Source organism: Eleutherodactylus coqui, chromosome 1 (assembly GCF_035609145.1).
Source record: "Eleutherodactylus coqui strain aEleCoq1 chromosome 1, aEleCoq1.hap1, whole genome shotgun sequence".
In the NCBI taxonomy this organism is placed as follows: domain Eukaryota; kingdom Metazoa; phylum Chordata; class Amphibia; order Anura; family Eleutherodactylidae; genus Eleutherodactylus; species Eleutherodactylus coqui.
Genome location: NC_089837.1, coordinates 489,580,273 through 489,605,668, shown reverse-complemented (window position 1 = coordinate 489,605,668; position 25,396 = coordinate 489,580,273). Strand labels below are relative to the sequence as shown.

Here is a 25,396-nt window from a genome sequence, read left to right as displayed (position 1 = left end):
CAAATTCAAAATGTAAAGCCCCTGCACCAGGGGGAGTCGGCTGGTGTTTTGTTTTTTCACGCTAGGAATCGATTCTAAGGACAGGAATGGATCCCACAAGCGCAGGATGTCGGCCAAGAGAGGACCCAGAGAATCTCCAAACTGTAAGTGGTCCTGTGGGCCAACCTACAGACACCTGCACTACACTTCCCTTACTAACAGAGCTCTCCCTTGTCACGTACGACAGGGATACTCAAAAACCTAGGGAGGCTAGGAGGAGAAGTAAAAAGCGTCCTGTATGCTTACAAAACTTCATGACTCCTATTCTAAAACATTATGCGCTTCCTGCTCAGCGAAAATTCTGCAGGAAGAAAAATCTTCCCCCATGTCTGAAATCCAGTCAGTTGTCCGGGAAGAAACAGTCCTACCTCTCGGACCTCCAACCAGGGCCCTTAGGGGTCACAAGAGGGTCTGCTCCAGCAGTGTTAGAGTCCGACTCTGACATGGCAGTAGAATTCGATCTTGTAGATCTTGGAAGTGTCGCAGGGGGAGAAAAAATATCTCGTTTGGGAACCACCTTGGTGGCTCGCTCTACTGCGGTTTGACTAGGTCAGCTTCTACAGTCTGCTTCGGATCTCAGGCAGCCCTATCCAACACGAGCATCTCTTCTGCCAGCCCCGGTTGCCCCAGTGGGAAGTACCTCATCCGGGAGCTAACCGGAGACTGCGTGGGCCTGGGTCCAAGGACGGGCTTTCCGGCACCACTGCGGCAGTCATTCAGGGGTAAAGTAGTGGTCAAGAGACATAACCTCCAAAGATAGGTTGTGTACCCTACCCGTTCGGGGCGGCTAGTCATCAGACCCCGCAAAAGCGCCTTAATTCCATGTCCCTCCTCTATAACATAAGTGGGGAATGGAAAAACCGGAGGAAGCGGTAAGGGTCTTACTGTTGTCCCTCAACCTGCATCTTCATGCCCGCAGAAGATTAGTTCACTTCTGCACTAGTTGGAGAAACATAGCTACTGACGGCGCCTACCACATGCTGGGAAACGATCCTAATGACAGGAATCGATCCCACAAGCGCAGGCCTGGTGACGGAGGGGTACAAGATTTGAGCTAGTACCCCGCCCTCCAAATAGATTCTTTTTAACCTCGGACTGTGTGGGCCTGGGTCCAAGTACGGGCTTCCGGTTCTACCGTGACCGTCATCCCGGCACCAACCCTAGAGCAGGCTCTTCTTAAGGGTGAACAAATCGTGCTGGATATCGGTGCAGTTATCCCCATCCCTAAGACGGAATGGGGGAAAGGGTTTTACTCCCCTCTCTTTCTGAACCAGATGGCTCCCACCGATGGAGACGATCAGAACCGCAACCCCCCTGATTGGTAGGGATAACGTTATGGCTACGATTGACATAAAGGATGAGTATTATCACATCCCCAATTATGACAACTCGCAAAAAGTTCCTAAATTTGCGCTGAGAATGGCGCCTTCCCTTTGGAATCTCCTCTGCTTCACGGAGCTTTTCCAAAGGGGTGATTGGAATGGTAGCCTTTCTGCACAATCGCGGGATTATCATCATCCCCCATCTGAAAGGGGGCATAGCTCAGTAGATGGTTTCCGGCTGGTGGCAGATCCCCTCACTATTCTGAGGTCATACTGGGGGTCCACGCTTCAGCTGTCTAAGGGTCTGAGCTGGATCAGTAATGATTTGAAATCCAACATGGATCCGGACACCAGGAAAAAATTCCTAGGAGTCATTTTGGATTTTCGTCTCCAATGTTCATCCCTCCCTCCTCTAAGGAAACAGCTCATTCTAGAGAATGTTCTGCTCTCTATAAAAAATCTACAGTTTCAATAAGAGGCGATGCGGATCCTGGGGCTAATGACTTCATGCATTGGAGTGGTTCCCTGGGCCCAATTCCACAGCCGTGATCTTCAGACACTTATCCTCCAGAATGGGGACAAGTCATTCCTCACTTGACAGGACAATCCCTATTTCCACTAGGGCTAGATCCTCACTCCGCTGACGGTTGTCCTCAGACAACCTTTTAATGGGGTAACTGATAACTGATGCGATAACTGATGCCAGCGCAAAAGGGTGAGGCGTCACCTTTGAAGGTGGCCATATACAGGGTACTTAAGACCCTCATGAGAGATCCAGGTTATCTAACGTTAGAGAACGTAATTGGGTTTGGGAAACCCGACGTAGCCTGCAAACTGTTTAGGGATGAAGCATGTGAGGATTTTTTTTTTACGATAACATGATGGCAGTGCCACTCATTCGCCACCAGAGTACCACCAGGAATCCTCTACTTCAGCATTTGGCGGGAAGGTTCCTTCAACGGGCGGAACTCACAACTAAGTAACTGTCGGCCTTCCGTATAAAAGGGGCCGAGAATTCAGTCGCGGGCTTTCTAAGCAGGAAGAAAGTAGACGCAGGAGAGTGGGGACTCCATCCCGAAGTGTCTAACCTACTCGGGACAAATAGGGGGCACCCAAAATAGTTTTGTTTGCGTAAAGCGCAAATACCAATTGCCGTCTTCTCTTTTCCCGAGACTCGGAGAAACAAGCCTTAGGCACTGGCGCCCCCTCTCACCCCTGGGTTTGGGACTTAGCTTGCGCTTTTTCCCCTTTACCCCTGATTCCGCTACTCCTAAGAAATTACTGCGGCCAGGGCTGTCAGTAACGTTAGTAGCGCCTTATTGGCCCAAAAGACCTTGGTTTCCTCTCCTGAGATCTGTCAGTGGGAGAGCCTCTCCATCTTCCGTCAGGACTGGACCTATTGCTGCAGGGTCCTCTCCTCTACCCGGAGGTTCACAAGTTCAGGCTTACAGTCTGGATCTTGAATGGGTAAAATTCTTAGAAAAGGGTTTATCATCTAACGGGGTTTCCACTATGTGCGAGAGCCTTATGCCCTCGACGGAAAAGATTTATCCCAAAGTCGGGGAAAAAATTCTCAGAATGGATGGGTCAGGACATCCAATCAGACATTCGTAAAAATTTTAAATTTCGTCCAGGCAGGCCCGTATAAAGGGTTGAGTCCAGATTCCCTCAAAGCCCAAGTAGTGGCTTTGAGGGCATTCTTTGATCTCGTGCTTGCTGAGCACAAGGGGATCAGGAAATTTCCTAGAAGAGCGAGTAGATTGCATCCATTCATAAAGCTGATGGTGCGCCCCCCCCCCCCCCCCCCCCCCGGGATCTGACTATAGTCCTTCAGGCCTTCTGCGATTTTCCCCCCTTTGAACCTATTAGAAACCTATCCATCGCCTTGCTGACGTACAAGGTAGCCCACCTTGTGGCAGTTATGTCGGCTATGTGCGTGGGTGAAATTCAGGCCCTTTCGCAAAGGGCCCCATATATGACTATGCACCCTGATGAGATCGTATTCTCCTTAGACCCTTCCCTCCAACCCAAAGTCTTGTCAGACTTCCACGGAGGCCAGCCAATAGTCATTCCAGCCTTTGTCTAAAGTTTAAAAAACGAAAAGGAGCAGAGGCTCCATAATCTTGACGTTAAAAGAGCTGCATTAGTGTACCTTGAGGCAACGGAAAGTTGCAGAAAGACTGACTAACTTTCGTTCAGTCTCAGGGGCAGGCCAGAGGGAAGGCCACTTCTAGAGATTCAATAAGCCAGGTGGCTCAGAAGAGCCATCCAGGAGGCTTACAAGGCCAAGGGCATTCCTCCCCCAGAAGGTTTGAAAGCCCACTCTACTTGGGCGGTGGCATTTTCCTGGGCAGAAAGAGCGCACGCCTCAATCGAACAGATTTGTAACGCAGCCACGTGGACTTCTAGTCATACGTTTATTAAACCTTATAGGCTGGACATTAAAATCTAGTGAGGATGCAACCTTCGGTAGGAAGGTGCTTCAAGCAGTAATCCCTCCCTAAAAAAGCCCATGCCACTTATTTGGTATTCCTCCAGGTGTATGCTGTCATGATGTCGTAGGGAAAACGGGAATTTTTCTTACCGATAATTCCCTTTCTTAAAGGCATCATGACAGCATACGGGCTTTCCCCCCCCCCCTACCTACACGGTTACCCTTGTTTGTTTAACACATGAGGTAATGTGTATGCTTATGATTTCTTTGTCTCAGGTGTGTGGTGCCAATAAAACACACCTTCTGGTTAAGTATACTGTCACTGTGGTTATTTGGAACGCACTGGTGTTTGGTGGAGGGGAGGTGCTTTTTATGTTCTGCCTCTTCCTGTCCCATCAGGTCAGCAGGTGAGCAACCTCCAGGTGTATGCTGTCATGATGCCTTTAAGAAAGGGAATTATCGGTAAGAAAAATTCCCGTTTTATTAATTAAAAAAAAAAGGTAATAGTTTAAAAGCTCACACCAAAGATGCTTTTACTAAACATGTTCCCCATGAGGCCGCCTGAAGGGAGAAACCCACTACTCCCATTTCTTCTAGATGCAGCAAAATTATTAATACCGAGACATTGGAAGGATGTAGACCCCCCCCCCCCCAACATTTATGAATGGTTGAACGAGGTCAGCCTAATAAATAGCTTTGAAAGAACCAGACATCTGCAAGACGGAGAGGCAGAAAAATACTTTAAAATTTGGAATAAATGGAACTCCTACAGGAACAAATAATCCTTCACTTAGGATTGTAGTAGCCTACCAACTTCTCCACTGTAATTCAGTGCTTCACATGCTAACCCCTCTCGATTCGGATCATAAAGCAAAGTCTACAGAAGATTGATCCTGTTACTCCCTTACCCCCCCCCCCTCCTGTGCTTGACCCCCATCTCCATATCCCTATCCTTTTCCTTCACCTTGTATCTGGTTTTATCTCTCCAAACTGCTATGGCTAATACTATATGAAGACAAACTACTGTATGCTGTACTTTCTGCATCCTCTCCCCTTTTTCCTTTTTGTACCCAAGTTATTACCATAAATAAAGAATTTTAATTAAAAAAAAAAATTGCAAAACGCAAAAAAAAAAAAAAAGAAAACCCTTTTGCCATTTTTATAATAAAAGAATCTAAATAATAAAATAAATAATGGTATCGCTGCGTCCGTAAAAGTTCGATCTATCAAAGTAACGCATTATTTACCGCGCACAGTGACCATCATTAGAAAAAAATTACTTTTTTGTAATTTAAAAACGTAGTAAAAAGCGATCAGAAGGTTGTATGCACTCCAAAATAGTGCCATTAGAAACTACAGGACGTCCCGCAGATAATAGCCCTCGCACAACTATGTTGACGGAAGAATAAAAACGTTACGGCTGTCTGTAGATGGCGGCAGAAAATAACTTTAGAAGATTATACTCTGATGCTCTTATCCTCTGCTAGAGTTCCAGGACGAGCTCTGAGGAATCTGGCCAAAAAACACGTATTACGTGGGACAATCCTAAAGAACTTCAGAGTTATATTGGAAAACTACAAAGCGCAGCAGAACAGCTATCAACTGAAAACCGGAAGCTCAGGAAGAAACACACAGACTTCTGTGAAAAGGTAAATCATCGTGTGATCATTCAGTGGAATCCATGTGTAACGCTCCACAACACTGAGACTATATGAGAAGCTACTACAGGACTACCGGAATAAAGCATTTTCCCGCATTTTGATTTACTGTTATTCAAAGTCCCACTAGGGGCACTTGGCCGTGTGACCGCTTGTTTGCTTCAGTGCTAATACAAGCACTTAGATGCAGATGCGGGAGGCCTTCATCTGCAGTCTGGAATCCCGTTTGCACCCCGCGATTGCTTTTCCTAGACGACCACTCCCTCTGTCTAAATACCAATATGCAGGTCACTATTCACCATGGTATCTCAGGGGTTAATTAGCCGGAATAGGAGTTATCGCCAATTCTATAATAAACTGCTGGCATCCTCTGCAGATGCTGCAGGTGCCGCCCCTGTGCCCACACTATCACAACATCGTAGATGTATAAACTTGGCAATAACTGTATAGCCCTGCCTCAAAATAAGTTATGGATGGCACCAAAGGGGTTAAGCTTCTGTTTCTGCAGCTTTCTTGCACTTTTTAGTACAAATGTGACTCCTATAGATATTTAATAAACACACATTATTAAATGTATCCTGTTGACAGGTTGTTGCTCTCATGAGCATTGATTTGCTTCGCCAACAACAGCGATGGAAAGATGGACTTTTGGAAATGCGCAGTGTGCTCTCCAGTCTCGAATATCAGGTAGTTCCTTATTTCTGACCATGGATCATTTTATATAGGTCTGAAAACAAAGTATTTAGAGTAAAATGGAGGAAATCGGACTAAAAAGATGGGTACATGCAACAGTACTAATTTACTTTATTATGTGTTAGACACCTTGTCACCTTCCTCAACCATGTGAAAACTGTCTAGAAATCGGCTCAGGGCTAAGAGGGGTAATGTGCCAAATGAAGATTATGTAAAAAATATTTGTGTGACCCCCTTAATGCAATTCATACATGTACAGCAGGGTTGGTATGTATAAATCTGATTTACTGAAATACTGCATTATATATCCTACACAGTGAACGTCGTCAGAAAAAGAGTAAAATGGCCATCCTGTTTCCAAGAAAAAATGTAATAAAAAATGATCAAAAAGTCATACATACCCCAAAATGGTGTAAATAGAAACTACTGCTCTCCCAGAAAAAAAAAAGCAAATAAAGTTATGAGGGGCGGAGTATGACAAAAAGTGATTTTTCTTTTTTTCTTTTTTTTCCATAAATGACAATTTATTTTTTCAAAGTAGTACGACCACAAAAAATGAAGTAAATTTGCTATTACTGTAATTATACTGACCCACAGAATAAATATAATGTCCCTTTTTCTGCACCTACACTGTAAAAGCAAACTTACACTCAAAAATGGTGCAATTGCTTTTGTTCCCAATTTCACTTGAAGATTATATGTTTCTTTAAATGGAACCATTGATTATCATTCGGTTTATCATTTATTTTGGAGCCTAAGGCTATTTACATGATTTAAGTTTTCCCAGAGGGCCGTTCTCTTGATCTTTTGGCACCCATTTCTGTTTAAACGTCCACTGGTTTTACTAGCTGCATATCTCTCTTGCCTTGATATTGGAGTCCTCTCTACCCCGAAACACATTGCTTTTACAGATGTCAGAATAAACTGCATTCAACATATCTACCAGCGATATTGGTGGGATCATTTGGGAGAGTGAGGATGTTCATTTTTGTCCTTGAGGACCTCATTGCTCCACAGCTCATAATTGTGCTTTAACCACTTCCCACACTTTGAACCTTGACATAATAGTACCGTAAATACCGGCGTATAAGACGACCTTTTAACCCCGGAGAATCTTCTCCAAAGTCAGGGGTCGTCTTATACGGCAGGTATAAGCTGTAGAAAAAAAAAACAATACTCGGCTCCCGTGGCGTTCTGCAGCGCTGCTGCAGGCTGTCGCTCCCTTCTCTTCGCCGACAGAGCATTGCTTTCTGGATGTGGGGCTTGAAATCCCCGCCTCCAGAAAGCTAATGCTCTTATTGGCTAACTCAGGCGGCGTCAGCCAATGAAAGCTGGCGCTGCGTTAGCCAATCACAGCCATTCAATGATGTCGTTGAATGGCTGTGATTGGCTGACCCCGCCTGAGTTAGCCAATCAGAGCATTAGCTTTCTGTAGGTGGGGATTTTAAGCCCCGCATCCAGAAAGCAATGCTCTGTCGGCCAGGAGGAGGGAGCGACAGCCTGCAGCAACGCCGCGGGAGGGGAGTATTGTTTTTTTTCTTTTTCCTACACTGTATTCCCCGCGTATTAGTCGACAGTTGGGGGGTCGTCTTATATGCCTGGAAATACTGTATATCAATGTGCTGAGGAAACTTGCACAGTTTTTAAGCCTGGCAGTGAATGGCATCAGGGCTTCAGCTATAACAGCCAGGATCAGAGTAACTCTGATCCCGGCAGTTTTGACTGCTGCATCCAAGAGGTCATAGTGGCTAAGGCATCTATGTAGGGGGCTCCCTCTGTTACCCCATCAGCAGCATGCTACATACCAGTGGGTTGCCATGGCAGTCAGGGGTCTACCAAAGGCCCTTAAGCCCATTATGGCTACATGCCTATTGGGTTGTTCCTTTTGGACAAAGCATTCTCAACAAAAAAAAATTATATAATATGTATTTTTTTTATTTTGAAAAAGTGTACACATTTTTTGCATCGCCATAATCATACTGACCCATAGATTAATGCTAACATGTTATTTATGCTATATAATGAATAGCCTAAAAATACAATGGTAGATTTGCGCTTTTTAATTTCCTTTCATTCCCCCCCCCCCAAAAGAATAATAAATTCAATGGCGTTTTTGAAGCAAAATACTTTTGATGAGCTATTCTCAGGATAGTTCTTCAATAGTTGATTGGGTACCCACTGTCAGCGCTGCTACACACAGGGATTGGCGCGTAAGCTACCCCTTCAACCCTGGTGTAGTGGCTAATGCTTGTAACTGCAGGCACCGCTCACATTGATTTCACAGAGGGCTGCAATTACAAGCATCGGCCACTACAAAAGGGTTGGAGCAGCAGCTTCCACTTCGACCCCCCTGATCATTGCGGCGCTGACAGAGAGCACCCGATCAGCTGGGGTCTCCAGCAACGGTCCCAGACAATCAAGAATTGTTAACCTGTTCTGGAAATCCCCTTTTAATCAATTACTGTATATGTACCTTTAAATGATGTCCTTGAATATCTTCATCTGATTCCACAAAAACCAACCCTTCATGCACTTGGGGCAATGCAAAAGTAAAAAGTTATGGCTCTCTGAGTGCAGTGATGAGGAAACGAAGTAAAAAATTATGCTAATGCCCTAAGTAGGTCAGACCTGATGGGGGTTCATGAGACTTAGCACCAATTCATGGCATTTTTTTATTTTGGATTTCAGGGAATCCGATCGGGTGACATGAAGGCTTGGCGCCAGCACTGGGATCACCAGCTATACAAGGCTCTCGAACATCAGTATCAGATGGGCTTGGAGGCTCTCAATGAAAATCTCCCTGAAATCAGCATTGATCTCACATTCAAGTAGGAGACATTTGTGTGCCGGAGCAGGGGCAGCATAACAATAGGCGCCATATTTTATTTATCCATGGTAATCTCTTTCAGGCAGGGGAGGTTACAGTTTAAGCCTCCTTATGAAGAAATTCGGGCCAAATATTACCGGGATATGAAGAGGTTTATTTCTATTCCTCATCAGTTCAGGGGACTGAGCGAGCCGGGTGCAGAGCCAATCTTTTCTGTGATGCCTGAGAGGAATGCAAATGGTTTCATCACCGTGTTCAGTAAAGCAGAGGATTTGTTCAGAAGGTTATCTGCTGTCATGGATCGATTTAAGGTGCACACTGCATTCCAATTGGCTTTATCTGTTATTTAAAGCTATAAAATAACACAGTCCACGGATCAGCACGTTAAGTGAACTGCTGGCCATTTATGTTTCAGATCGCTTTTGCAAAGATGTAGCAACGGTTAAGACTTTGTGTTCTCCTCAATATGTTGTTAACGTGAATAGATACTTAAAGGGATTGTTCCAGAAGTAAATATTAAAGCATACCAGCTTTCATATTTCAGATGACTTTTCAGAAAAGCTACTGTGTTTGTGCATGAGGAATAACACTAATTCTGACCATTATGTGACTTGTATTTTGCATTTTAGACCTGTTTTCCCCTCTGCAGGCTCCATTCTCTAATTTCTCTAAATTCTTAGACTGGGGGTATAGCTACTGTCACTAGGAGGCAGACACTAAGCAAAAAAGTGTTAGCGCCTCCTACCAGCTATACCCCTCCTGCAGGCACTAAGCTAATCAGTTTTAGCTTTGTGTCCGTAGGAGGCAAACCTCTTCAATTTACTGGTCTTCAGCGGTTATCCATCTGGCTTTGGGAATGCAGGCTACCACTGGACATTCCCTGTTACCTCACCGAGGAGGGCGAACAAACTGGAGCTAACCAGTCTGTTGTCGGCCTGATCCTCAGAAGACAAGGTGGCATGGTCAACGGCTGTTTGGTCCAGACCTGTCAGCTATAGTGGTCCCCTATCAGAGCACTCCCTTCCTATCCAAAGATAGGCGAGCACAGGGGTGCGCACTGCTGGAGTCCCAGAGCTCTCTTACTCACAGCGGATTTTTGCCCGATAAGTATCCTGTCCCATCACCACCACAATTGGCACTACCACTCTCGTCCTCCTCTGCTCTCTTCTCCTTTCCCCATAGGGGACCTCTCTGTTGTCCTGAACCCTTCCTGGTGGATATTCCTTCAGCTGCATAACTTTGAGTGGAATTGGGGCTCCCTTTGCCAGACCCATCTACTCCTCCTTGCTGTTCTTTCTCCTCAGGGAGCTGTTGTGGTGTTCCCACTGGGGGAGGGGAGGGGGTGTGTTTTCTGCATTTTTTTTTTTCTTGTGGTGAGTTCTTGGGGAGCTGGAGGACATCTTCTCCTGGGTATTCCTCCCAGGCGGCGCTGCTTTTTCTCTGCACACTCGCAGCATTGCTGCTGGGGGGCTGTGGATAAAAGCGTGGTGGGAGCTCATCTACACAGCACTATGGATTGCGCAGCGGTGCAGGAATCGAGGCACGCTGTGGGAACCTGTGCTCCTCTCAGCAGTTCGTATTTCACTGCGCACTGCTGCACCGCTTTTCCAGCCTCCTTCACTACTTTAGGTCCTAGCTTTGTTCTAGCCACGGCACTTCCAGTAGTGTGGTATTCGCTACCGCCATGGGTCAATCACAGACTTTTTATGGAAGGGGGAGTGCCTTCTGCCTCTCCACCCCCCTACCCCTATCCTTTTCCAGTCCAGTATCGACCTTCTTATTAACTCCCGCCTATTCTTTCACTCGGCCTGCCTCCCAGCCATCCTCTTCCTTCCTGCACATTTCTTTGCAGCCTATTGAAACCAGTGGTGCCTCCTGATGTGCTCCTCACCACATTTAGCAGCTGACAGTTTAGGACTGGGTAAGCTCTGTCTGGTGGCTAGCTCCCCTTATCTATTGCTTCTCCTGCAGTGCCCCTAACAGTAGGCCATTTACAAGTAGCTGTACTGACTACTGCCAACGGGCCCTCAGTCAAGGCTCAAGGCGAGGCCCAGGCAGAGCCATATATTTTGTATGCTCTTGTGCCACAACTGTGCCATTGTGCCACAACTGTCTTCCCACATGACCGTCTGCCGGCGATCCACCACAGACGCTGCTCCTGTCCAACCCTACCGGAATGTGCATGCTCTCTTTTTCAAGCGGTATCCGACCTTACTAAAGTGGTATCTGACCTTACTACACCGCCATCGTGAATAGGCTGGACTAATCTATCCGTAAACCGCCTTCAAGTGTGTCTGATAATGGCTAACTTGCCACTCACAGCTTCTCCCATGGTAGGTCCTAGAAATGGGCTAGGCCTCCTTGTTCAAGGCAATCTTTTAGCTCATCTGCATCAGCATCTGCAGGCCCTGTGGCAACGGGTTAAGAACTCTCTCCCAGAGACGAAAGGTACTCTGATGGAAAAATTTTGGAAAATCTCTCGGATTATGACCCGGATGAGGAACGGGCAACCAAGCCGACCTCTCTGGTTGATAGCCTAATATTGGCGCTGAAAGAGATCCTTCAGGTAAAAGATCAGGCAGCCGCTTTATCCATGGAAGCCTTTTCTTTCAGGTGTGCAACACGTTCTCTGAAGGTCTTTCCCCCTCATTCCGAATTTGAGGAGGTGTTTATTAAAGAATGGAACCTTCTTGACAAACACTTGACTGAAACATTTGGATGTCACATACTCCTTTCCAGAAGACTTAGTTAAAAAGTGGTGGTCTTCCCCAGTAGTGGATCCGCCAGTGTCCCGTTTATTGAATAACACCACCCTGTCGCATACGACCCTGTGCTGGATGCCTCGTCCTTCAGGGTCTTTTGCGACAAAAAACTGAAATCCCTAGTCAAAACTTCATTTGAGGCAGCGGCTTCGGCACTTCGCCCTGTCTTTGCCTGTACCTGGGTCAGTAGGGCAACTACGAAATGGGTTAAATAACTGCGGTGCGGCATTCTTTGTAGCTCTTCTCCAAAAGACCTCACACAGCTTGCACAGCAAATAGGCCAGGCAGGAAAATTTCTCGGTGAATCCTACCTAGATACAGCCAGACTATTGGCTTGTGCATCGGCCTCTTGGTTTTCTTCTTGTCGAACTCTGAAGCTCAAATCCTGGTCCTCAGATTTCGCCTCTAAGCGGTCTTTAACACACCTTCCCTTTGTTGGCTTATACCTTTTCGGCGCGACTAGTGGTAAGAGTTCTCATCTACAATAAAACAAAGCTATCCATGTGAGATCTGCGCAGAAGAAGAGCCCCAGCTTTGTTCCCTTTTCCTCTCTAGCTCCTGGTCCTCAGATAACAAAAATTCCCTGCAGGACCACATCCCAACGCCTTCCTACAAACCACGTCTTTTCCCCAACCGCAATCCACGAAGTCTGCCCCTACTAAATTCTCTGCATAGAGGACTGCCCACACCCAAGTCGGGGTGGGAGGATGTCTTTGACTATTCAGAGAGTTCTGGTTTGCTTACGCCTCAGATGCCTGGGTGCGGAAGGTCATCTCTTCGGGCTACGCCATAGAGTTTATCATCCGCTCTCCAGATTGCTTCTTCGCTTGGGCTCAGTCGATTCACACTCTATTCTGTCAGGGTGTAATAGTCCCTGTTCCCTCCTTAGAATGGAACAAGGGTTTCTATTCCAATCTCTTTGTGGTGCCCAAGACTTGTTTTGGATCTGAAGTGGTTAAATCAATATGTCAAAGTTTGATACTTCTGCATGGCGTCTTTCAGATCCATCATTACATCCATGGAACAGGTGCAGGTGTGCTCCTTGCAATCTCGAAAGTCCTGTAACCATCTGTCACTGTATGACAGTGCTGAAGCCGATGTTCTCATCATTCGAGGCAAATTAATTCGGCCAGTTTCACGCCCAATCTCTGCAGTAGGCCATTTTCTCTCTACAGAATTAATCGATGGCCTTTCTCGATTGATGGTTCCACCTGCCTTGCCAACTTCAGCACTCCCTTCTCTGGTCGCTGGACTTTTCACTGGTCCACCTGGGGATCTCCTTCCTGTTATGGGACGAAAGTCATCTTCCAGCACTCTCGGCGGTCCACATTCCAGGCTTGAAGCTGAGAGGCTGGGAAATTCCAGAACCCATCATTCAAACCATAATGAAGGCTAAGAAGCCCTCGTCTCTTGTCTGGAAGACCTTCTTTTTTTTTTTCTTTTTTTTCTGTCCTTTCGTCGGGGGGGGTCTGGACCTGGGATTGGGCCCTGAAGAGTCAGTTGTCGGCACTGTCTATTCTTTTTGAACACCCACTGGCTTCTAAGTCGGCTGTCTGTACCTTTTTAGAAGGAGCCCATACTGCTCCTTAATTCCAATTTGGAATTGACCTTAATTTGGTACTGGATGCCCTGCAGTCTCATCTCCTTAAGTTGTTATGCAGTATTCCGACTTGTCTTTTGTCCTGGAAAGTAGCCTTTTTGCTGGCGATTACGTCCATCTGCCCCTGTCTCTGAGTTGGCAGCCTTATTGGCCAAACCTTCATTCACCATCTTCCATCAGTACATGGTAGTCCTGTGTCCTATGCCATCCTTTCTCCCTCAGGCGTTACCAGTCATTTACATTCACAAAGACATTGCCTTGCCTTCATTCTGCCCTTCAGCCACTTATCCGAGGCAATGCAATCTCCATAAATTGGATTTGGTTTGAGCCTTGTGAATATACCTCTCCCAAATGTCTTCCTTCAGATGATATGACTCTCTGCTTGTGATCCCAGATGGTCCAAGGTGCGGCCTTGCAGCTTCCAAAGTCATCATTTCTCACTGAATCAGATCAGCAGTAGTGGAAGTCTGCTGTGCCAAGGGCTGGGAGCCTTCCTTCTGGATTACCGCTCATTTAACTTGGGCAGTGGGTGCTGCTTTGGCAGCTTGCAATGGGGCTTCCGCCTGTAAGTGTGTAAGGTCTCTGCTTGGGCCTCTTTACACACCTTCTCCAAATTCTATCGGGTGCACACTTTTGCATCGGCGGCTGCTTCTCTCAGTCGAAGAGTTCTGCAGATTGCATGTGTCATTATATACCTTTCCTTGCCCCCTAGGGGCTTCTTTGGAACATCCCACTGGCCAAGGTGTCCCCCTTTACCCCCCACAATGCAATGGAACCAGAAAACCAACAAGATCTTTGTACTCACCATAAAATCTCGTTCTCATCACGTTCGTTAGGTAAAACAGAACCCACCCAGTTTAAGTCCTGAAGATTTCATGATCTATTATTTCCCTAGCACACATGTATACATATAAGATGCAGAAATGTATATTTTAAGATCGACTCTTTCTACTTTCTCCTTAGGAGTGGATAGTACTTGGCCAAATAGACGTGGATGCGCTGATTGAGAAATACTTACACGATGTACATGACTGGGAGAAAAACTTTAAAGCACTGAAAGTCAGGGGTAAAGAAGCGGAGCGTCTCCCAAGGTATTTTCTTGCTGGTTACATGCCAATGATTAGAACAGTATATAAAGAGGTTGTGCCAAGGTTTAAAACTATCCCCTGTCCACTGAATAGGGGTTAACCTTATGATCAGTTTGGGTCTGACCGCTGGGACCCCCACCGGTTTGAAGAGCTGGAGTCTCAAAGCGCCCTCATGACAAAACAGCAGCCGACCGTGTGCCGCAGCTTCATTCATTTCAATTATAGAGCCAGAGATTGCAGAGTCGTCGTACTCAGGGGTTTTCCGAAAACCAACTGAAATGAATGGGGTGGCTGCACGCATGCGCATCCTCTGCTTCATTCATGAGGAAACCTTTGGGACCTCTCTGGTTCTTTGGGGATCTCAGCAGTTGGACCGACCATAAAGTTCCTTATCCAGTGGATAGAGGACAACTTTATAACTTGGCACATATCAAAATTGATATTAAAGGGGTTGTGCCAACAGATAATGGAGATAGTATATGTCCTTCAATGTTATTACCTTTGTAAATATACTACATTGCTTGTTTTGTACTGATCCTTAGTTGGGTACTTTTACATGGGCAGGTTATTGTCCAGTATCTTATAGTCGGTAGTACATCCCTGTATACACGAGGGGATGTGACACCATAAGCAGTAATTATTTGTATCCACCTAAAACAAGCGTGTGTGGTTTTTTTTGTTAGTCAATCACTTGGCACCTTTGCACTGGGCAATAGCATTATTGTGCTTTTAGATGTAGCGTTTATCTTTTCAAATAAGCAAAAGTGAACGATATTTGTTCGGTCTAAACGCGAGCCAACGACTGAATGACAAACGGGAATCATTCGCTAAAAATCTTTGTAGGTTCATTCGCTTATCGTTCGGTTTAAACATAATGCAGAGAATGTGAAAGACTGAACGATTCTGAAGAGTCTCATTTGAAGAAGCCAATGATGTATCTGCTTGTCTAAACAGGCTGCATGATAGCGAACGAGCTAGCGGTGACGTCGCCCACCCGTTCAATCAACAATCTGCTCTTTTAAAGGACCCTTAGAAAATGCAGTCGTTCTTGTACATAAGTGTACTTTTCAGTAGTAGGTGTAAAGTCTAGCTTACCAGAGCCGCCTCCGTTCACCTGCAGAGATGGGACTGCTCACTGATGTACTCTCCCCTCTATCCAATGGACTACTGCCCAGCTCTGACAGCTGTAGAAGCCCAACGGGGAGACCCCTACAGCCATCAGTCTGAGCCGGAACTGTGAGGGAAGCACTTTTAGTACTAACTGCTAGGGACCATAAAGGCAACACTAGAGATACATCTAAACTCTCCTATTTGATGTAGTCAACAATTTTTCATCAGTAAAACTTCTAAAGGCCCATTTACACGGAGCGATGATCGCTCAAAGATCGCACAAACAGTTTGCATGACAGCTTTTTTTTTTTTTTAACTTTGTTTTATTAGAAAAAATCGCGAAGCAATATAACATACATTACAGCATGTATACAATTACTCATACCTCTTTTTTGACTTCTAACAAATTTCCGTCAATACAGTAATATTTTGTAATATACAATAAACAATTGAAACTAAAGTGATAATAAAAAAAAATGAAAGAAAATTTAAAAGAAATTAAAGAATTTTTTTTCTTCTATTTTTTTCCTAACATGCTTGGTTTGCTATGTGTTTATTTTCCTTTCTTTCTTTCTTGCTATGTTTATATTGCCTGAATCCTGGAGTGTGAGTCTATCCATAGGCCCCAAACTTTTGTGAATTTTTCGGGACATCCACGATGCCGATATACTACTTTTTCGTAGGGAATAATTGTGTCAACTAATCTTATCCAATATGAAATGGAAGGTGATCTCGTCGCCATCCACCTCATGGCTATAGTTTTTCTGGCCAGGAATAGTACCCCTCTAATAAATATTTTGTCATGATGAGTCCACGCCTCCTCGTCCAACAGTCCAAATAATGCCACTTTAGGGTCTAGAGCTAGAGGGAGCGGTAAAAGTGTGGACAGGAAGATAAATTGGTAACATCTGTGACATGTGGAGGTGTCAGTTTTACCCATCTTTTGCAGTCGGACTGGCTTGAGATATGCCTGGTTTATGATATACAATTGTATAAGTTTATTATTAATTGCTGGTGACACCCATAGATGTGATTCCGTTATCTCCTGCCAGTCTTCTGATGTTAAAGGGGTTGTCTCGCGAAACAAGTGGGGTTATACACTTCTGTATGGCCATATTAATGCACTTTGTAATATACATCGTGCATTAAATATGAGCCATACAGAAGTTATTCACTTACCTGCTCCGTTGCTAGCGTCCACGTCTCCATGGTTCCGTCTAAATTCGCTGGCGGCTTGCTTTTTTAGATGCGCTTGCGCAGTCCGGTCTTCTGCTCTCAGCACGAGCCGCTTCAGTGTGCTCGCCGCTACAGCTCTTCTGCGCATGCGCAGACGAGCTGTATCTTCTCGGGAGCGCGCTGGAGCGGCCATTCTGCTACCATCCTCTCTTAGAGGAAGGTGCAGAGCCGCCCAGCCGTGCCAAGAAGCCGCCCAGCCGCCCAGGTAAGTGATGGGTGACGGACTGACGGGGGTGACGCGTGACTGACTACCGCTGTGGCCCCGGAGCCTACCGCTGTGGCCCCGGAGCCTACCGCTGTGGCCCCGGAGCCTACCGCTGTGGCCCCGGAGCCTACCGCTGTGGCCCCGGGGGGGAGCCGGGGGCTAGCACAGGGGAGCCGGGGGCTAGCGCCGGTTACCTGCTGCCTGGCGGTGGGTGACTGGTCGGCCGCGTTCAATCCCGGGGTCCGGTCGGCGGCTGCGGGGCGTCTGGTTGTCAGGGAGACACAGCTGGTAGCATCTCGGGAGCGCGCACGTCGGGCTACAGCAAGCGACGGGAAAAGAGCCGGCGGCCATCTTGGGGAAACTTTTTATAAGTTGCTGAAACGCTGGAACTGTAAGTACAAAGCAGCTAGAAAAGTCATTTACAGGGGGGCTTAGTAATGTATGCTTAATTAGGGGGACTGGGCAAAAAAAAAATTTCACTGCTTCCTCGAGACAACCCCTATAATGTGGGTATGCTTGTTTTCCACTTATCATAAATAGAGAGTGGGTCATGGCTTATCTTGGCCGACAGCAAGTGTGTGTAAAGTGCTGATATTAGTCCCTAGGTCTCTGTGATTTAAGAATACCTATTGGGTATTTGGAGATTTTGGTAGAATTCGGTGGAAACTCTGCATTCAAAGCATGTCTCAATTGAAAGTACCAGAAAAGTTGAAGTCTAGGTACTTTTAGATTCTCTCGTAATTGTATGTAGGACAGCAGCATATTATCCTCGTATATATCTCCTAGAGTATGTATCCCTAGTTTAACCCAGTATCCAACATCCTGCATCATCTTTGGTGCAGGCAGAGTAGGGTTATTCCATAAAGGAGTGTCAGTCATTGTATCTGTGTATTGTTGGATACGCTTTGCTGCGCGCCACACAGACAGGGCCACTTTATGCATGGGTATAAGTCTTGATGATTTTGTAAACTCTGGATGTTCCAAAAACCCAATTAGATTCCGACCCTCTACCCCATCGGCTAGGTAATGATCTGTGATTGGCATCTCTTCCCCAGTGAACCAATCCCTGAGATTGCGTAACTGTCCCGCTATGTAATACACTTTAAAGTCAGATAACGCCATTCCGGCTTGGTTTTTAGGTCGTTGTAGTGTAGTGAGTTTAAGTTTGGAGCGAGACGGGCCCCAAACAAATCTAATAACAAGAGAGTTTTTAGAGTTTTGAGTGACCGCTTTGAGCGATCGTTTTGCATAAACGTTTAAGTAGCTACTCGACTACTTAAGAGCAATTGAGTGTGCAAATGAAGCCTTAGCTGAAAGCAGTTAATAGCTGGAGGGCTCTTATCAGCTTTCAGTTCTTCTGTTCTCCAGTGGGAAACAATGCTATCGGCACTCCCCGTGGAGAACTGCTCATAAGGCTGAATGATGATTTTTAGGTTGGCCTGAATTTAACGATCAGCTAACATGATGGCCGCGCATTTAGATGCAATGATTATCGCTCAAACGATTGCTTTTTAGCGATTTTGAGCGATCATCGCTCCGTGTAAATGGTCCTTACCAGAATCTCTTTAATCCCGCTGCATTCTTTACCTTCTCATTGTTTTCTAGTGTTATAAGGATCGATTGTTTGACCATTAACTGCAGTCCAGTCAAGGCCGTTATTGATGATCTCATTCAGAAGTTGTTTGATTCTTTGCTAATATCACTGAAGAAATCTATCCAAGGTAAGCGAGGAAATAAAGAGGGGAACATACATTAATCATATGCTTGAGTTATTGGCTTTATACACAGTCAGGTCACATTATCATGATCACCTCCTACTTGACACCGACAGCAGGAAACATGAAGAAAGTGACGTGTCGCTGGCAGGCTTGGTGGGTATATGAGGTGCACGGTGGGCTGTCTGCTGAGACAAATATGTTAAGGGGAAAAGGCAGCAATTTATCAGAGTTGTGAATATGGATGACTACTGTCTTTTTGGGCCAAGGGTGATGGTATTTCTCATACAGCGTAGTTTGTGAACTATTCGTATGCTGCTGTGGTGAAGGTTTATTATGACTGGACAATTGGCACCTTTGGGAATAACCTATGTGAAAACTGCAGAGTACCTCGTGCCATTGATGTGAGAGGTGAATGTCGACTACAAAGGTGAGCGAGGGCCGACCAATAGGCTACAGTGGAGCAGCTCACTATGAGAATGAACCAGGGGGCTACAAGATGTGTCTAAAACAGTTCAGCGAACCCAACTGAATATGGGACTGTAAAGCAAACTGATGGTCACAGCCCCTATGAGAACAAAGGTGCATCTGAAGAAAAGGCTTCAATTTACACAGCTGTATTGGAATTGGACCACCACTGATTGTCAAAGGGTTGCCTTCTCCGATGAGTCATATTTTCTGCTTCATGGAATGGGTGGAGGTTGGAGTGCCAGGTGAAAGACTTCAGAGAACAAACGACGTGCAACCATTGCTGGAAGATCACAAGCAGCAGCATTATGGTCTGGGAATTTTTTTGTGGCTTCTCCGGGCCGATCATCCATGTGGAGGCACTCTGAACCGATCTGGTTATGAATCCTTCACTACAGATCACTCATACCTTTTTTTTTCTTCCATGGAGCCAATGGGATCTTCCAACCTGACAATGCGGCATATTACATTGCTAGAAATATCTGACCGTGGTTGGAAGAGCACAACCAAGACTTCCAAGTACTTTCCCGAACCCCCCCCCCTCCCCCCGATTCCCCAGACGTGAACCCAATTGAGCATCTGTAGGACCACCTCCACCTCGATTTTTGTGTTCGCTCTATGAATCCCTCGCCACGCACCCTCCAGCAACTATGGGATGCACGGTGATCAGCACGGCTCCAGATACCTGAGACCACCTACCTGCACCTTATTGATTCACTCCCAGCCTATCTAGCTGCTGTTCATAGAGCTAATGGAGGTTACTCTGCATATTAGCTGGTGGTCCTAATGATGTGACTCGACTTTATATAAAGTGTTGGTCTGCGCTTGTGTCCCAGATAGATATTGTATGTATACATCATTTAGAGGTTAAAGGGAACCTGTGTTCAACTTTTTGGGCACTAAAAACAGCTGCCAAACATGCTGGATGCTTTACTGACACGTCTTTGTCCAAACCAAATGAAGAAGTGTTAACAGAAAATCTTACTCGTAGGTTTTTTCCCCCCGGTATGCTAATTGCATATTTCAAGTCATCTGGGCAGAGCTGCAAACTCCCCGAGGCACTGTGTCACGGCTCTGTCTGCCCCCATACCTCCACATTGTCCCTTTCTCTACCTGCTAATGTTGGTGGTAGACGTGCTGAAATCCCACGTATACGATGTGAGGCCCTCTGTCTCCGGCTGTCTTGCAACGCGCCGATGAAGTCAAGGTGTATATATCTCAGCTTACTAATGGAGAGTTGGGGCTGCATGGCGCAGGTGTGGGATTTCGACACATCTACCACTGACAACGGGCTTGTTGAGGATAAAATAGGTCAGCACTTCCCAATAGAAACCCATAGCTGAACGTTAAACCATGGCTGCAGCATACAATAAAAGCAGAAACCAAAAAGCGGCAACAGCACTCCTGATACATTTTACTATCAAAAGTATACATACCTATAATAAATACACTAACATTCAATAATGCGAGGTTCATGGTAGATGGGCCAATATGATTTGATCAAATTCTATACCAACATCCAGGTGACCCAGCTTTCAGATGGCTCCTAACGCTAGTACCAGGCGGTCTAATCTTAACCTGGGTGAGGAGTTGAGGGCAGCTTGCCATCCCTGACTGACGTTTCCACACCTCTCATTCAATACTATGGAGAGCGATGAGAGAAATTTGCCAACTCTCCATCATAAATGGGGACCTGTCTCTCCTTGTGCAGGCCCTATCCTTGGCTCAATGTTTTGGGTATCTGATCCTCCTGATCAGCAGCAATGAGTCTACGCTGCAGCATCAGGAAAGCCATTCTGCCTAGTTAGACATTAAAGGAGCTTCTACACTGAAGCTTGGCCCAGGAGCTCCATTGATCTGCTTCTTGTTGGGGTCTCTGGCATTCTCCTTCACCAATCAAATATTGATATCCTATTCTATGGATAAGGTCATCGATGTTAAGTCCCTGAAAACTCCTCTAAATACACAAAATGTGATATAGACTAAAGACTACCGAGAGATCCCCTATATGTAGTAGAATGGATGTGTCCCCTTCTATTAACCCTGAATGGAGAGCCAGTCTACTGGTGTAGTGATGCAACCCTCTCATCATTTGACTATGCAAGTGGCATATCAGCGATCTATGCTGAAAAGTAATGACTGACAGTTGACAGAAGGCGTACCTACAGCGCTTCTATTGGTCGGATACAGTTTTTCTATGCCTTTAGTTGTTAATACAATTTTGTTTGCTGGTAGTGAATAAATCCATTTCCCTGTCTATCGCTCCTCAGCGCACCTGCATGACATTGATACCTTTGTGTCAGACGGAATGGAGGTCTTGTCTAGCCGCCCTCAGAGCGTTGAAGAGATCGGAGAAGCCAATATGAAGCATGGAGAACTGAAACTCAGAAAACCCGAGGTGCTGATCATTATTAATTACTATCTATCACGGGTGTCGGTCATCTGTAAGTGCTTGAGACTTATGAAATGTGGGAGAGGGACTGCTTACCCCTTTGCTGCCAGAGGTTTGGGGACAATTTTTATAGTTTTAAAGGGGTTGTCCCTCGAAAGCAAGTGGGGGTATACACTTCTGTATGGCCATATTAATGCACTTTGTAATGTACATTGTGCATTAATTATGAGCCATACAGAAGTTATTCACTTACCTGTTCCGTTGCTGGCGTCCTCGTCTCCATGGTGCCGTCTAATCTTCAGCGTCTAATCTCCCGATTAGACGCGCTTGCACAGTCCGGTCTTCTCTGTGTTGAATGGGGCGCTCGTGCTGGAGAGCTGCTCCTCGTAGCTCCGCCCCATCACGTGTGCCGATTCCAGCCAATCAGGAGGCTGGAATCGGCAATGGACCGCACAGAAGACCTGCGGTCCACCGAGGGTGAAGATCCCGGCGGCCATCTTCACAAGGTAAGTAAGAAGTCACCGGAGCGCGGGGATTCGGGTAAGTACTACCTGTTTTTTTTTTTTGTTTTTTTTTTATCCCTGCATCGGGTTTGTCTCGCGCCGAACGGGGGGGCTATTGAAAAAAAAACAAACCCGTTTCGGCGCGGGACAACCCCTTTAACTAACTTTTTTCATATAAGCCTGAATTAGAAAATTAAGGGAAAAAATATTGGGAAAATGCTTGTCGATTCTCTCATGGGTGGCTTCATGCAATTTTTGCAACAAAGCATTTGTAAAGTATACATAAAATTCATGGTTCTGCCTAAAGTTTGACCTTAACAACACTCAAGTGCACAACACGTCCTAGAAATACACACTGCACCAAACCTCTGCAGTACAATGTATGCATATGGCATTTTAATAACTCCATCCCCTTGTGGCCAAAGAATAGGCTCTGAATGGAGGGAATATGCTGTGGATTCTGCTACAGATTTCCACAGTGGATTTTACCCGTTACAATGCATTAAATGAATTCCATGACAAATCCTAGTGAGATCTGCACTTAGCATGCAGGTTTTGTAGTGGACTCACATGGAAAATCGATGGCAGAAATAGTCTGCAGCGTGTCCGTAATGTGAATGAATATCCTGAACTGACTGCAGGTCTACTGACCCGAACTCGCAGCATCATAATTCTCTATTTCCCTTTTAAGATGCTCGTCTGAATCTGTCTTTTTCTTCCCTTAGGCCCCCTGTCCACAGCCAATGCAGAATATCGCTAGCAATACGCCACGGGGAAGGAGGGGGGGGGGCTGTCAGTTCTCTGTGGTGAGCCTATCTGACCGATAGGCGAATCACGGCATGCCGCAATTTGTATCCCACGAATGGAGAATCGCTATGATTCTGCCCTCATGGACAGGGGGCTGCACTTTCCATAGCAACGCTATGGAAAGCGTGCACTGGGTTACTCGTGGCCGGATTATCACCGCGAGTAACACAATACAAGGTCGCCCGTGGACAGGAGCCCTTGCTTTTCTACTTGGTCTATTCTCCCACATGCGTTAGTGGAACCTGTCTGATATCTTTGTTGTATTGCGTTTTTCATTGTTAAACCTCACTCTAAGGCTCACTCTATGGGAGCGCCAGCCGCAGCAGAAGAGCGAGCGGCCGGGCTTCTTCAAAACCCGCGGCTAAGTGCCGCGGGTTTTGAAGCAGTGCTTCTCCCGGCGGAAATCTCACAGTTTTTCGCTGCGGCCAAACCGCGAGATTTCCGCCTGTAATCCGGCGTGTGAGAACCCAGGCTTAGAGGTTCGGCCATGTCTCCTGCATGTGCCAGACTTCTCAATTACTTTATGTACCTCCTTCCTTCCTGGCCAGTTCTTTGTCTTACTTCTTTTCATGTCATTGTCAAGTGTGTCTGTTGACTGTCTGGCTATGTGCGTACTATGGGAAATCCAGCGTAAAGTATACATGGCCGCAATCCAATGCCGAAACTTGGGAGTATTCTAACCCTGTCAGTGCGACTTGCACAGCTGTATCATAAAAGTAAATGGGATTAAAGTAAATCTTGTTCACATGTAAAACTAAAAAAATAACGCTGTGGATTTTCTACTGTGACTATAACCTGCGGATCCGCTCTGGAAATTCTGCAGCGTCTTTGCAATGTGTGAAAGCACCCTAGGGCTGGGTTCACACAGGGCGGATTTGCCGCGGAAATTCTGTCTGGAATTTTGCTGTGGCAAATCCGCCTGCAGCTGCTAATCCCGGGATTAGCCAGTCATGTGGATGAGATTTCTCAGAAATCTCGTCCGCACGGCAGATCCGTTGTGGCAAAGCCAGCAGAAGCCAGCATTGCAGCGCAGATTCACCGGCCGCAGCATGTCAATTCTTTTTTTTTTTTTCCCCCCCCCATTGCAGCCACGCTCTTCTGTATGAGAGCTCCAGACGCAACGGAAAAAAGCGTGCAGCCAAGCCGCTCCAAAATCCGCGGCTAAATCCCACAGGTGTTGAAGCAGCACTTTCCCCGCGGAGATCTAGCGTTTTTTCGCTGCGACCAAACTGCGAGATTTCCGCCGGGAATACGCCATGTGGGAACCCAGACGAAACCTACACATCTGTGTTTTTCCTCTCTGGGGAAGATTAGGTTTTGATACACTCATACTTCATTCACTCTCCAGGTTTCTGTAATCTAATCCCTTGTAATGTAATATTTCCAAAAAATAGAAGCTATTAATTCCTTGTTTTAGGTAAAATTCTTAATAAGATTGTAAAGCGTATAAAATAAAACCAGCGTATTCGGGATGTGATAAAACTGATTGCTGAAACAGAAGGAGAAAATCTAGAGACAGAAGTGGATTATTGTACTAGTTAATCCAATGCAATGTGTAGCAGATGAGAACGTCTCCTGATCAACTTATAGAAAGTGATTGGAGGGAAACGATCTGGGTAAGACCCTTATAAGGGAAGGGATAGGAGTGTGTGGGCATAACATAAGCTGATGTTCTCCAGCCCATTATCGTCATACATGCAATAAACATTTAATGGCTATCATATACTGTACAAAGAGGTATACTGTTGACACCTTTTAAAGCTCTGCTATTGAAGCTCCATTTCAGTGGGACTGCCGGAGATAGCCAAGCGCTTGAACTCTGCTTTCTCCAGCAGTCCTATTGAAATGAATGGAGCGGTGGTGTGAATGCATGAGTAATGCTCCATTCATTTGGGTCTTTCGAGACCCCTGTACTAGAATCTGACCAGAGCCCCGATGGTCAGAACACCGTGTTTAGCTAGTTATACTTTAGCTTATGGATAGGGAATAACTTATATTGTGGGCATCCCCTTTTAAATATATTCCAAGCCACTTATTGTATTGTGATTTTATTTATTTATTTTTTTCTCTTTTTACAGATTCTTCCATTATTCAAGGAAGCTGAAGATAAAAATCGATTGCTGCGCTCCGTTGCAGGGGGAGGCTTGGACACAATTGGTAATCTCCGAGCAAAGTGGGATAAATTTGAATTAATGATGGAGAGTCATCAGCTAATGGTGAAAGAACAGGTATATGGATATTCTATAATATATGGGGGTGCATGTATGTGCCTGGTACTGCCACTCACTGTGAGTGCAGCCCCATTCACTTGAATGGTCGGAATTAATGATATTCTTGGAAATCCCCTGTAAGGGTGGCTTCACACGAGCGTGTGCTTGTGCGTACATAGGTGTGTACATATATGTGCACCCTTGTACGTGCAAAAACACGCCTGTATGCAGGTGTGCGCATTGCCTTCAATGGAACTGGCACCCCCGAAGTGATTTTTTCAGGGAAGTGCTTTAAGTATAAGCTCTTCCATGAAAAACATCCCTTTT

At 45.8% G+C, this 25,396-nt stretch overlaps 1 protein-coding gene across 3 annotated transcripts in view; it reads left to right on the top strand.

Annotated features, from left to right (window-relative positions):
• Nucleotides 1–25,396, top strand: part of DYNC2H1 (dynein cytoplasmic 2 heavy chain 1) — a 413,010-nt gene that overhangs the window by 27,308 nt on the left and 360,306 nt on the right. For all 3 annotated transcript variants that reach the window (XM_066586361.1, XM_066586352.1, XM_066586344.1), the window contains exons 14-21: nt 5,283–5,444; nt 6,042–6,140; nt 8,835–8,974; nt 9,056–9,284; nt 14,299–14,426; nt 18,580–18,695; nt 21,428–21,555; nt 24,938–25,087. In XM_066586361.1, the coding sequence (XP_066442458.1) occupies nt 5,283–5,444; nt 6,042–6,140; nt 8,835–8,974; nt 9,056–9,284; nt 14,299–14,426; nt 18,580–18,695; nt 21,428–21,555; nt 24,938–25,087 (1,152 nt within the window). The remainder of the gene's footprint in view (nt 1–5,282; nt 5,445–6,041; nt 6,141–8,834; nt 8,975–9,055; nt 9,285–14,298; nt 14,427–18,579; nt 18,696–21,427; nt 21,556–24,937; nt 25,088–25,396) is intronic.